Consider the following 13,563-nt stretch of genomic DNA (forward strand, 5'->3'; position numbering starts at 1 on the left):
TACTTGATATGACTCATTTGAACTTGTAATAACTTCATCTTCATTTAGTTAAGAAACTGGCTCTTTGAGGAGATGTTTATACTGTGATGTATCTAATGGATAGGCTTTTACCATATTGGACCAGTACCACGACATAGAGGTTGGAAGACGGTGGATAAGGTTTTTAAGAACCTATTCTCACTCCTTCTGGGCTTTCTGTCTTGAACTAATGACTTGTAGAGAGTTCAGAAATTATATTGCTGGTACTATCAGATGTGTTGCTCCTACTGACTGGTTCTTGAAGGTGTCTCTTGGTCAGGAATTAAACTCATAGAAGGACTGGATTTTAAAACCACAGTTTCTCTAGCAGATAAGAATATATTAAACCATGGATGTACCAAAATAAGATTAAAACTCAGTTAATTAAATCCCATTTAGCAATCTGTAGAAATGTGTCACAAAATATTTCTATATACTAACGCATTACTTTGATGACAGCTCAGTTCTAAATTAGTACAAATGTTTTGACTGATAGGGAATGGAAAAACACTCATAATGACCAAAGCTTTTAAAATAAGTTCCATTTATACTTTTTCTTTCAAATTTTATGTTCTTAAGTAGGGCATAGGAAATAAGAGGTAAGTCCGGCCGTTAAGTAACTCCACTCCTGGACTTAGAGCACGTGTTATTTTTGTTTTAGTCATGATGCCGTATGTTATTTTGGTTTGAACTCACTTTGAAAAGACCTTTGTTAATAAGCACAAGCTGCATAAATCATTGTACACAGACTCCCCTGGGCATTGCCTTTCACAGGGGAAACTAAGAGTAAAATCAGAATATCCTGTCCCAGCACAACACATTGATGTCACGTTTATATTATTATTAAGTAAAGCAAAGAAGAGAATAAAACTGTCTTGTAGGGATGTTGAATAAACTACTGTTTGTAAAATACATGAGAAAGTCTATAAACCCAGGAGCTTACAGAAAACCACTATTGCTATTACAGAGAACACGAAATTGATTTTGTTCCTTATAGCTTGTTTTCCTCTTTGTTTTACCTCGCTCCCGAATGTTTTGCCCTGCTTGGTCTTTTTCAAACATCTTGCCCCTACTTTCCTACTTTTGTCGGATGAAAAGGCATTGTTAGCCAGCCCTGGCAAGATTTCTGGAGATAGGAATCTACGCCCAAGACTATAGCTTACGCTGCTGCCAAACACGTAACCGAAAATCACCGTGTAATTTAAGACTCTTCACTGTAGAAAACTGAAGATTGCTGATGATTCAAATATAAGAAAAAAAAAACAACCACAAACCAACAAACAACCCAAAACCTGCCAAATCTTTTCCTGCAGGAAAAAGCCTGATTTTTCTTGCAAATATTTTCAGAGAAGAAAAGGAAACATGTCAAATGTGTGCCTGAAATGTTACCTTTTAGTAGTATTTACCGTTTATATGTACATTGTGAGAATGTCAGAGCATCGTAATTATTTGGAGACTTTTTCAGAGCCTCTGAAATGAAAGTGAGGCAAAAATAGGGCTTTTGCCACAATAAAATTTGCCATGATTTGTCACGTGCTGCTTCTGTCTTCAGGTTTAAACTGGGAAGTGAGATCTTATTGTTATCAGGCTATGAGCGTGACTTTTGAAAACAATACTGATTTTATTCTTTCTTATGATTCAGTAGGGAAAAAAACTTTAAGAAAGGAGGAAAAAAGGTTTATGAAATTAAAAAGAATTTGCATTATTTTATATTAACAAAGCATGACGTGTTATTATGACATTAATTGAAGAGGAGCAGATGGAAAGTTACAATGCGTATTCTGCCATCAGAAAAGCACCACACCTGCCGTGAAAAAACAAAATGCAAGAAGTAAAAATGGACTTTCAGACAATTTACTGATTGCAACGTTTGCTAGACTTTCGTAGACACTGAGTGGAAAACAAACCAGAGATGTAACTTCTCTGTGTGTTCCTCTCACCCAGCTCAACCAGCTCTCTTTGCAGTTGCCTGCCAGCTCCTTTGTCAAAACGCTTGGCAATTCTTTTAGTTTTTCTGCAGTACCAAGAATAGTACATTGTTGTAATATAGAAAAATCCTCTTCTTGCTCTTTTTGTTTTCTTTTTTTTTTCCAATATGAAAATGTTAGGCCCTTAATTGTAACCTATTTCAATTGTTTCTGAGCAGACCATCTTTCACATTGACCAGTCTGGCCTTTTCTCCTAATTTTTTTTTTGCAACTATAATACTATTAATAAAGCAACAGACATTCAAGCTAGTTACCACAACATACCTGGTTCTAATTAGTCCATTTGTATCTGTGCAAACTCTAGGCCAACAACAAATACAAGGTAATATGTGCTTACTTTTATTTGCCACAAATTAAAGAAAGTAGAGCATAAAAGTACAATACTGGTCTATGGATTAAATCAAGGTTTCATTTTCGGCTTGGAGAGCTGGCATTCAGAAATGCCAGCTTTTTATCGAAAAAAATTTTATGTGAAGACTTACCAAATTTGTCTGGGTCGTCCTCAGCGATTTCAGAGGTGAGGCATTTAGTGCAGACGTGCACTTCAAATTAAGAAAAAATAATAATAATTTAAAAAAAAAAAGCCCAAAGCAACAACAACAAAAATTCTAAGAAACTATTGTGAAAAGAAGAAATGATTTTTTATTGCGGTGAAAGCACTACGGCCAGCAGTCAGATCAATGAAAAACATTCAGATTCCACACAGATCATCCTCTCTCGCGCTGCCTTGATACGCGCCTCTGTAGTTAGAATTCTGTGGGCAGCGGAGGAGGCCGAGAACTCGTGAGAACAAGGAGGAGTATTAAATAGCCGCAAAATCGTAACAGAAGGGGAAAAAAGAAAGCAGAAACAAGATAAACAAATGAATAAACAAACAGCCTATTTAAACCCTAGACCTGACCTAGATTTTTGGATTTTTGGAAATGAAAACGAAATGGCCATCCAGTGACCACTCGCAATATGTTGAACATCTGTGTCAGGGAAGCTAATTAACAATGTGCTCTGTCTTTTAATTCTGGAGAAGTGCAATTGTATAAAAAGGGTTAGAAGGTAACTTTAAGTAGGAAATTTACTCCTGGTGAAGTTTTATTTATGACTTATTAAGAATTTACAGCATCGATAGGTGAATAACTAGTGCTGTTTTGCATATTCATATAGTAGATATTTGTATACCTAGGTATAATCTCCATTCTTTAATTTTTCTTTTCCTAAAATGCACATTAACTCGTGTCTTTAGTGGACGTTATGAGACCATTTTCCTTTACCTGATGTAATGAACATTATCTGCACCCTGTAACGCATTTTTAGTAACAAAAACTAGAAACTTTATGCATTGCTGAACAAAAGTGCGGGCGGGCAAAGGGCAGAGCTTCTGCAGGAGCACGTTAAGTAGTTTGAGGCACTTCTCCCTGTAGAATTCAAGCGCTGGGTCACTCGGTCTTAAGCGCTTATCCAGGGGATCATGAAGTGGATTAAAATAGCCCGGAACTTTCAAAACACACTGAGCATATGCCATCCCTTCCCTGCCCCCAAACTACTGCAGCATCTCCTGCCAAGGTGGTCCCATGCCTCCCCGAGCAACTTGTGGAAGGAGACACCTGGGCAGCAGAGACCTGCGGAGAGGTTTTAGCAGTATGTATGGCCGGGCCAGTCCAGAAGAGACCTTCTCCCCCTGTCTGGTGGGAAGCACCTCTCCCTTCCCCATCCCCCTTGGTGCTTGCTCCATGCCCACCTCTCCCCGTGGCTTGGCCACAGCACAAGGCCAAGTCAACAAGCCTTGGCAAGGAGAACTAGCGCAGGCTGGGGCGGGGATGGTGCTCCTCCACATGATGAGGTGGTCCATATCCACCGTGGGGCAAAGGCTTCTGTTTCCAAAACAGCAGAACATATAAACTAACTACTTCTTTTTGGATCCTTTGACCTAATGCAATTAATAACCTTTGTTAAACGATGACATGAGAATTACACGGCGCAGCTGTACATCTACAGTTGGGGGTTCTTACCATGGTGAATGGGGTGTCATCTTCTTCCAGCCCTTCATCTCTGCAGCAGATTGGGGCCCGTTGGCAGCAGATGGGTCTCCTTCTCATGATGCAGGACCTTGTTACTTTTAATGAAGGCAGAATGCATGGAGGGCAGTCCTTGCACGGGGCTTTTGCAGCAGCAGAGATGGCTTCTGGTAATCCATGGCTCACCCACAACTCCACAGTTGCTTTCACCACTCTGTTCTGCTACAAATTGGATTGGGTTTAATTTTTAAAAGTGTCATTTTTCTGTCTCCTTCTCTTCCTGTTGGATAACTCTCCACTCCATTCATACTATTGATTCAATATTGGGCTGATATTACATGATCTGACACATTAATACCAGAAAAAAGTAGTTAAAGTGTATCTTAGTAAGTGGCCAAGAGCAGATAATTTTTATGAGAGTGTTCCTCAGAAGCCTGGATAAGCAGCAACAGAACTGGACCTGGGGTCTGTCTATTATTGGAGGTGACATCAGTGGCTACCAGTATGTTCAAAAACTGCTTTAGCGGGGTCTGGGCAATGCTGAAGCAACGGGGTTAGACACTATTCCTGGTGAGATGATACAGTCTGTGACAGAGAATGAGATCAAGGGACACGTGGATGAACATAGTCTGTTGGGAAGGTGTTGGAGAGATTCCAGTGGAGTCCAGCATCACTGGCGTTTGGAGGAAGGGCGGTAAGTATGCCGATAAATGGGGTCGTGTGGGCATGATAATCCTCTTGCATTTTCAAAAAGCCTTTGAGAAGCTTTTTGCAAAGCTTATTAAAATTGTAAAGAAACTAAGTTGCCACAAGATTGGACGAGAGGTTGGTTTTTGGGTTGAAAGCTGGTGTAAGAAGAGGAAGTGAAGGACAGGGTTTAGCGGTCACCCTCCAGGAGGGAAGGGATTCGTGGAGTCAGGGGATAATTCAGGTTGGAAGGGACCTCTGGAGGTCATCTAACGCAGCCTCCACTCCAAGCACAACTAATGAGCTCAGATTGTGCAAGGAGTTTTCCAGTGAAACCTTGAATGACTCCAAGGATGGCGATTCCACAACTTAGTACAAAAGCCTTGGGGTTTGTGCTGGCTTCCATTGATGTCTCCACCACTGACCTCTAGAAAGCAGTCAACAGTGAAATCTGTTGGGCTGGAGGGACAGTAACCTCTGGCCGGTAGCACCTGTGTGTTGTGGATGGAGCGATGCACTTCAGGGAGAAGCAGCAATATATTTATTGATAGAAAACAATGATTTAATGAAGTTTGGTAGTAAATGTCACAGTGGTTTTATGAGATTTGATGGCAAGGCATACTGGGTTATTTACTACAGAGAGGACAGGGTCAGACAAGCCGCCAGGGAGACCCTCCTCTTGAGTCAAGATTCAGAGAGGGTCCCTTTGCTTTCTAAACTCCTTCTCAGAGAGGAGTCTGGGTGCGGCTGGATCCAATCCCGGTCCCAGACTTGGCTAACGGTTTATATCTAAAGGATTATATACTCACAGTCAATCCCTTATATCACTTAGCTAAGATTTCAAGGTTTAGCATGCTATTAGTCACTTACTGAGAACCTGTTGTGGCCAGGAATCTCTGAATCTCAAGAAGTAACCTTGAGCAGTGTCCCTGCCCAAGGGGAGATCCTGGCGTGCAGGAGCTGCCCTGCAGGAGAGATCAAAGGGCTCTTGGGCTGTCCACTATTTATGGGAATTAGATGATTGACCTGTAGTCATATTTCCATATTGACCACAGCACCAGGATTGCTCAACTTGTCCCTTGGCTATGGTGGCGTTATCTGTCTCCCCAAACCCATGTTGAGCCAGATGGAGCCATCATGACTAGATGCACCCATGACGGCCACCACGGGTGGTGGTCACTTGGGCAGGTTTATTGCCTGGGCAGTTCATCAACCTGAAGGTCAAGGCAGACGAAGGTCAGGTTGGTGCCTGGGGCGGGAGGATCACACTGTCACTCTGTGCCATCTCTGAAATTGGCTAATTCATGGGGGGACACAAAAACCCCTTGTGCTTCCAAGACCACTCAACCCTACACCATTTTTCTGGCATAATTGTACTGAAAAATGTTAGTGGTCCTTAATGCTGTCCTGCCATTCACAGAATCACAAAACCACAGAATGACAGAATGATATGGGGTTGGAAGGGACCTCTGGAGATCACCCAGTCCAACCCCCTGCCAGAGCAGGTCCCGCAGGAACGTGTCCAGGTGGGGTTTGAATGTCTCCAGAGACAGAGATTCCACCACCTCTCTGGGCAGCCTCTTCCAGGGCTCTGACACCCTCACAGCAAAGAAGTTCCTCCTCATGTTTACATGGAACTTCTTATGTCCCAGTTTGTGCCCGTTCCCTCTTTTCCTGTCCCTGGGCACCACTGAAAAAAGACTGGCCCCATTCTCCTGACACCCACCCTTTGAGTATTTATAGATGTTGATCAGATCCCCCCTCAGTCTTCTCTACTCCAGACTAAAAAGACCCAAGTCCATCAGCCTTTCCTCATCAGAGAGATGCTCCAGGCCCCTCATCTCTGTAGCCCTCTGCTGTACCCTCTCCAGCAGTTCCCTGTCCTTCTGGAACTGGGGAGGCAAGAACTGAACCCAATGCTCCAGATGGGGCCTCCCCAGGGCAGAGCAGAGGGCGAGGATGACCTTCTTCGACCTGCTGGCCACGTTCTTCTTGATGCACCCCAGGATGCCATTCATTCCTTGCTTTCCCACAAGGAAAAAAACCTGGAAATTTGCCTCTCCTAGGGTAACGTAGTTTCTTGTGCACCTTGGTGCTGGTCATAGCATCATCATCAGCTCCCTGCAGCCTGGGGGCTCAGCTAACGAGTGGGCTTGGCAACAACCTTGAACCCAAGTGCATTTAATCCCCCCACTGCCCTGAAAATACGGGCCGGTTAGTCACACGTGGGTCAGCGTAAGGCTGCAGCTCCCACAAGGGAAAAATCCTCCTCCTTGACTTGGCTGAAGTTATGTCCTTGCTGTGGAAAGTATCATTACCCTTTTGTCAGCAAAGACAGCGTGTTTGTTTTCACTGCTTGATCTGAGAAACCCCCTGGAAAGCTTCAACAGAAGTAATCTGAAACAAAATAATAATGTTCCAGTGCAAAATGCACAGGACCAAATACGCCATTGTCTTCTGAACACTCTCAAAGACAGTTTTGCCTTTTTTTCTGCAGTTTTGCCTCTGTGTGTGAAACGAATCCCACATCCACCGTCTGCACCGTCTGCCAGAAATGATGCTGCTGGCAGCCCTAATTAATTTTCCAGGTGTTTCAAGGAAGGTGTGAGAGGAAAACAAGTGTTTTCTGTGACTCTCCATCTCTGCTGGAGCCCCTGCCCTTCGACGAAGCTATGCTAATTGGCATTCGGGTTAATTGGGTCACTTCTCACCAGGGCTGCCTTATTTACCAGCCTGTTTTTTCTTGGCGTTACGACTCTCTATGTGCACATATCTGCATGTGTATATGTACATATATGCACGTATACATGTATGTAAATACAGTATGCATATATATATTTGTGTGTGTATATGTGTATGCACGTTTATTTATTTATTTATCTACGCTAGGTTATGCTCACAAGTGTTGTAAAGAACTTTTCTCTCAAAGTTTTCCTCATTTTCAACCTCCAGACCTCTGCAAGTTCAAATTTAAGGATTCCAAGGGATATTCAGTGCCCTTTAAAAAAGTACACTGACAGACGAGGTTGCAAGAGCGCGGTGGCTCTGAGTATGTTGGCTCTCACGAGACGAACCTCATCCACCCAGGATCATCTGGGGGAAAAGACATTGGCTTCCTTTGATTGCCTGCTTTTTAAAACTTACCTAAGAAACATGGATTCAAACTTTTTTTTTTGGGTGGGGGGAACAAAACCCAAAACCTCGACCTGTCATTTGTCTTTCAGTTTTCTAAGCAAAGCTCGATTGAAAAGCTGGAACATGATAAAATGTGAGGAAAAAAAATGTTGGTAAATTATCTGTTGTTGTTTTGATTTGTTTTATGGTGTGGGTTTTTTTGGTTTTTTTTTGGTTTTTTGTTTGTTTGGTTTTTTTAGTAGGCCCTTTAGAATTTACAATAAAAATATAAAAAAGTACTATTTGACTTTATTAGCGTACAACAGACATTAATGTTTATTTATTCTTAAAAATGGCCCAGCCAATTGATATAAAATTGGTATAAAACTTAGTAAGTGATGTTGATGAAGGCAGAGCAGAAGGGATGTGGCTGAGGAAGACAAGACCTTGGGCAATCAGAGGGAGCGGCTGAGCTGTACCAGGGTGTAGCAGCAAAAAGGCACAAGGAACCAAACTCAGGGAAAATGGAGCAATCCCTTAAAACTGCAAGGTTGCTGGCGGTTACAAAGTGGTGAAAATAAAAAGTATGCGTCCTGTAGGTGAACAGAGCTCGTTATGATGAGAAAGCCCCACCTCCACATCTTGGGCTAGTCACGTCCTAGATGAGACCCTACTCACAGAGCATGCGCAGTGATTTAGGAATGTTCTGTATCTTTAATTCGAAACGAGAATACGAGTAGCCAAGAGGAGCTTCTTGTGACAAGATGAGCCGCCAGTGAGCAGTGCAGTGTGGCAGTGAGTGGGTTTTTTCCAGTCTCAAAGCTTACAGTGTACAAGCCGAGGTGAGCTGCCTTTGGGGAGCTCCCACCCAGCGCCCAGCTCTGCGCAGGCATCAATAAACACACCTCTTGGCTCTGGGGGGGGATAAGCTCTTTGCACCCCAGATGAAGAGCCCAGATTTGGGACAACAGTATCAGTTGTCATTTCCCACATTTGCCAATGGTGGAACGCTACCTCTCCCAGAGTATGGGCTGCTCAGGCATAGGTCTGTTAATTATTCTGTTGATAATCGTATCAAGACCTGTGTTGAATGAGTTCCTGCCCGTGGGATTAACAGCAGCATGTGCTCACATAAGAGAGAGGGTGTTTATTTATCACATAGTGTGCCTAAAATATTTTTACTCTGTTTTGTTGTGGTTTTTTTTACTCTAATGTGTATAGTGGTATCTGACAGAGAACATGCCATTTTAGAATGGATTTGATTCCAGGAATTTTTATGTATTTTGTATATTGTTATACTGTATGTATGCACGGGGCTTTGAGCAACCTGGTTTGGTGGGAAGTGTACCAGCCCATGGCGGGGGGGTTGAACTCCATGATTTTTAAGGTCCCTTCCAACCTGGACCGTTCTATGATTTTATTATAATTAGAGATTATCCTTTTTGAAAACAGTGCTTTAAGCATCACACAAACGCTAAAAAATCTACATGGCTTTCAAGAGATTATCAGATTAATATTGAGAAGGTAGATGCTATTTAACTAAAAAAAAAAAAAAAAGAAGGAAAAATAAAGTTTAAATACTTTAACCAAGGATCTTCACACTGCTGTCTCCCTTGGCTGTGCCTGACCCTTGGAGCTGGTCTCTCCTCCGGAGCACATGAGCTGGTGTCCCGTGCTGGTCCCCTTCCCGGCCCCTCACGCTGCCCCTGCTCCGTCCTCGGCCGAGTCTGACCTGTCTGCTCGGCCTTGGCTCTGCCCATTGCTCTGATCCCACCGGCTGACGTCAGGCTGCCATGGCCCTGACCCAGTGGCCGGACGCTACCCTGGCACCTACACTTCACCTGCGGACCATCAGTAACGCTGACGGGGCGGCTGCTGCTGCTGTTACTGCTGCTCTTACTACTCTTACTGCTGTTACTGCTGCTGTTACTGCTACTGCTGTTACTGCTCTTACTGCTGTAACTGCCTCTGTTCCTGCTGCTGCTGCTGTTACTGCCTCTGTGCTGCCACTGCTGTAACTGCTACCACTTTTACTGCCTCTACTGTCACTACTGCTACTGCCTCTGCTGTTACTTCTGTTACTGCTGTTACTGCCTCTGCTGCCACTGCTACTGCCATTACTGCCTCGACTGCTGCTGCTGTTACTGCCTCTGCTGCTGCTGCCGCCGCTGCTGTCGCTGCCTCTGCTCCTGCTGCTGCTGCAGCTGTCGCTGCCTCCGCTGCTACTTCTGTAACTGCCCCTACTGCTCTGACTGCCTCGTCTCCTGCTCCTGCTGCTGCTCCTGCTGCTGTTGCTGCTGCTGTTACTGCTCCTGCTGCTGCTGCTGCTCCTGCTGCTGTTACTGCTCCTGCTCCTGCTGCTGCTCCTGCTGCTGCTCCCTTTTCTCCCGCTGCTGTTACCGCCTCTGCTGCTACCGTCCTTGCCGCCGCTCCCGCCGCACCGCTGCCGTTCCTGCCCCGGCTGCTGCCCGCCCTGCCGTTACCGCCGCCGCAGCTCTGCCCCGGGCCCGCAGCCCGCGCCCCCTCCCGCGGTGGCCAGCAGCCCGTTCGCCACGGCGGCCGGTGGCGAGGGAATGCGGCAGCAGCCGCGGGGGCTGAGCCTGGGCTCCGGCAGATAAAAGGCCGAGCCCGGGGCGGGGGGGTCTGTAATGCGAAGGGCGCTCCCCGCTCTGCCGCGCTGCCCGGGCTGCGGGAGCGGAGATCATGTACGGTGTTGCTGCTGACCGCGGAGGGGTGGCTGTTAAAATCTAGGGGGGGAGAAGAGGATTCGGAAGGATTAATATGCTAGTTTTGATTTAAGGGGATTATCTCCTCCCCTCCCCCCCTTATCCCTGCCCCTTCACCTTTGTTAACGCAGCTTTGTCTTTACTATTTTATTTAATTTTTTGTTGTTTGTTGTTGTTTCAGGTCGGTGAATATCGTCGCCTTTGGGAGGGAGAGGGACGGGTTTTCCGAGGACAGCCAGCAGCCCAGCCTGCTCTGGAGCTACCTCCGGAGGAGCGCCCTGGTTTCCCACATCGACAGCAGCCTCTCCGCCGCCCACGCCGGCAGCCCCGTGTTCACCGAGTACCAAGCCTGGGTGTTCGGCAACGTCAGGCTGGTGGTACACGACTGCCCGGTCTGGGTAAGGGATGGACTCGGCCTTTTTAACCTCCTTTTAACCCCTAACGGCCTTAGCCGACTTAATCGCAGGAGAGCAGATCCTGGTTTTAAATTGTTTTCGTTTCTTGTGGGATTTTATTCCTGTTTTAATCACTGCAAATGGTAAATGCATGTAAAATATAACCAGGAAAACGCTGCAGGGGCTTGAAGGGGCGGCAGAAAAGTTTCTGGTGGACCGGGCGCTGCCCACCCCCTCTGCAGGAAGGTGGTCTTTTCAACGGTGCTGTTGAGCGAAAACTTTAGTGAAGATAATCCCGAGGTAAACAAGAACCCTTTATTTTTGACATTGCATCATAAGCACTCTCTGCAAATATTTATCAACAGCAAAACAAAACGCTTCCCCCCCCCCCCCAATAAAAATGCAAAGGCAGTCAGTTTCCCAGCTTTGAAAAATGACAGATTACAAGATTCGCTATCTTGCAAAATACAGTCTATGGAGTAATTTTACTTCTGTAATCACATCTTAACATTATTTTCTTTGTTTGAAGGTAAATAAAAAAGGATTTTGGCCCTGTTCCGGGTTGTGAGCCCTTTTGTTAGTAAGTGAGATAACTTAGGAGTACGAGCAGATCAATGATTATGCAAGAAATGATACTGATAATCTAAATTAAAACATATTTAATGACTACTTAGTAGCCTTAAAAAAAAAAAAAAATTAAGCTTAGCAGCTTTTAGACATTAAAACAATAATCAGTTTCAGCTCCATAATTCTATCCGTGGGTTGATTTTTTGCAGTCTCGTGAGGGAAACTTATTTGGGAATCTGCAGGAAACTTATATAAGAGTTCCAGACAGAAATGATCAGAAGTTTGTCATCTTAAAAGGGAACGGTCCGGTTTAGCGATCAATCCCTTCTCTGCTTCCCAAGCTTTTCTGTCGGCTGCACCCGCAGACACGGGTTCAGACGGGCCGGGGGGGGACACCCTGTTTTTAATCTCCGAAGCTGCATGTGACCCGTACGTGCAGTCTGATGGACCCATTGGAGCGCGGCAAGGAGTTAAAAAAGCTCCTGCCTGTAAACTAAGGACTTCGGAGGGTGTTCCGGAGGGTTGGAGGCTGGTGAGGGAGGGGGGAAGGCAGGCAGGGTCAGCTGGAGAAGGGCGAAGGAAGGACCTAGGTCGGAGAGGCAGTTCGTGTGGTTTTTACGTTGTTGTATTTGCATTTGCTCTTCTACAAAACAAGGTCCTTCGGTTCTGGAGACCTTATTAGTTTTGTCCTTGAAAAGCTAGCTTGTTATTGCCTGGAGCATTATGTTTCTGAGGCCTCCTGGTTTTTGCTTTCTCAGCTAAAGGAGGCAGGAGATTTATTACTGGGAATGATGAGGAGCAGTTGGCATTTTTCGCTTAGTAGGAGACATCTCAGATAGCTGGACCGGGCTCTGCAGGAGGTCCTTACTTCCAAGCGAAGCTGTCTCCTTGCCAGGGTTAGGCAGAACAGGGTTGTTTCCCATAGTCTGGAAGCTTGAGGTTTGCTGCATCACAGTGGTCCTTTCAGGGCTGTTCCTCTGGTAGCCTGGCAAATGGTACAGGACAATCCAAAGCATTGACTGACGTTGCCTCAAGTCATCTTCTTTGTGGAAAAGGGGTCTTGTTGCACGTTTCTGAAAGGTTGAGGTGAGGGTATGGTGGGCCTTGCGTTGTTTCCACCTCTATCGTCTGGGCATAACATAAAGGTGAACTGACGTTCCACCTGAGATTTGTATCTCATCAAGATTAAATCTATATGATTAAGGCAAATGCATTAGGCATAACCTTGGCAACTGGTAGCTGTGGGTGTTCAGACTCAAGGGTGCTCTTTGTCCTCTACAGCTATCCCTCTGGAAAAGCAGTGTGGATGCAAGTTTACCAAGCAGAGCTCCCCAGAGCGTGGGGGGACCCTTTTGTGAGACAGGTTGTGGCAGAGGGTGGGTTTGCTCGTGTTTCGGTCTGCTGCTGCATGTGTCTTCGTCAGCGCAGGACACCGCTCCACTTTTTGAGTCTGCAGGAGAGGTCAACAGCTCAGGTGTCTTCGGTTGAACTCTTCCTGATGATATTTGCAGCCCAGAAAACTAACTGCATCCTGGACCGCATCAAAAAAAGCGTGGGCAGCAGGTTGAGGGCAGTGATTCTGCCCCTCGGCTCTGCTCTGATGAGACCCACCTGGAGTACTGTGTCCAGCTATGGAGTCCTCAGCACATGGACCTGTTGGAACAGGCCCAGAGGAGGTCAGAAAGATGCTCTGAGGGCTGGAGCCCCTCTGCTGTGAGGACAGGCTGAGAGAGTTGGGGTTGTCCAGCCTGGAGAAGAGAAGGCTCCGGGGAGACCTTAGAGCCCCTTCCAGTCCCTCAAGGGGCTCCAGGAAAGCTGGGGAGGGACTCTGGATCAGGGAGGGGAGCCATAGGACAAGGGGGAAGGGTTTGACACTGAAAGAGGGGAGATGGAGATGAGATGTGGGGAAGAACTTCTTTGCTGTGAGGGTGGTGAGAGCCTGGCCCAGGTTGCCCAGAGAAGCTGTGGCTGCCCCATCCCTGGAGGGGTTCAAGGTCAGGTTGGAGGGGGCTTGGAGCAACCTGGTGTGGTGGGAGGTGTCCCTGCCAAGGGCTAGAAC

At 45.8% G+C, this 13,563-nt stretch overlaps 1 protein-coding gene across 1 annotated transcript in view; it reads left to right on the top strand.

Moving 5' to 3' along the window:
• Positions 1-9,609: 9,609 nt before the first annotated feature.
• RHOBTB3 (Rho related BTB domain containing 3) overlaps positions 9,610-13,563 on the top strand; it is a 35,110-nt gene continuing 31,156 nt past the window's right edge. Inside the window, exons 1-2 of the mRNA XM_074166895.1 lie at positions 9,610-9,830; positions 10,724-10,940. Of these exons, the coding sequence (XP_074022996.1) occupies positions 9,610-9,830; positions 10,724-10,940 (438 nt within the window). The remainder of the gene's footprint in view (positions 9,831-10,723; positions 10,941-13,563) is intronic.

Source organism: Numenius arquata, chromosome Z (assembly GCF_964106895.1).
Source record: "Numenius arquata chromosome Z, bNumArq3.hap1.1, whole genome shotgun sequence".
Taxonomy (NCBI): domain Eukaryota; kingdom Metazoa; phylum Chordata; class Aves; order Charadriiformes; family Scolopacidae; genus Numenius; species Numenius arquata.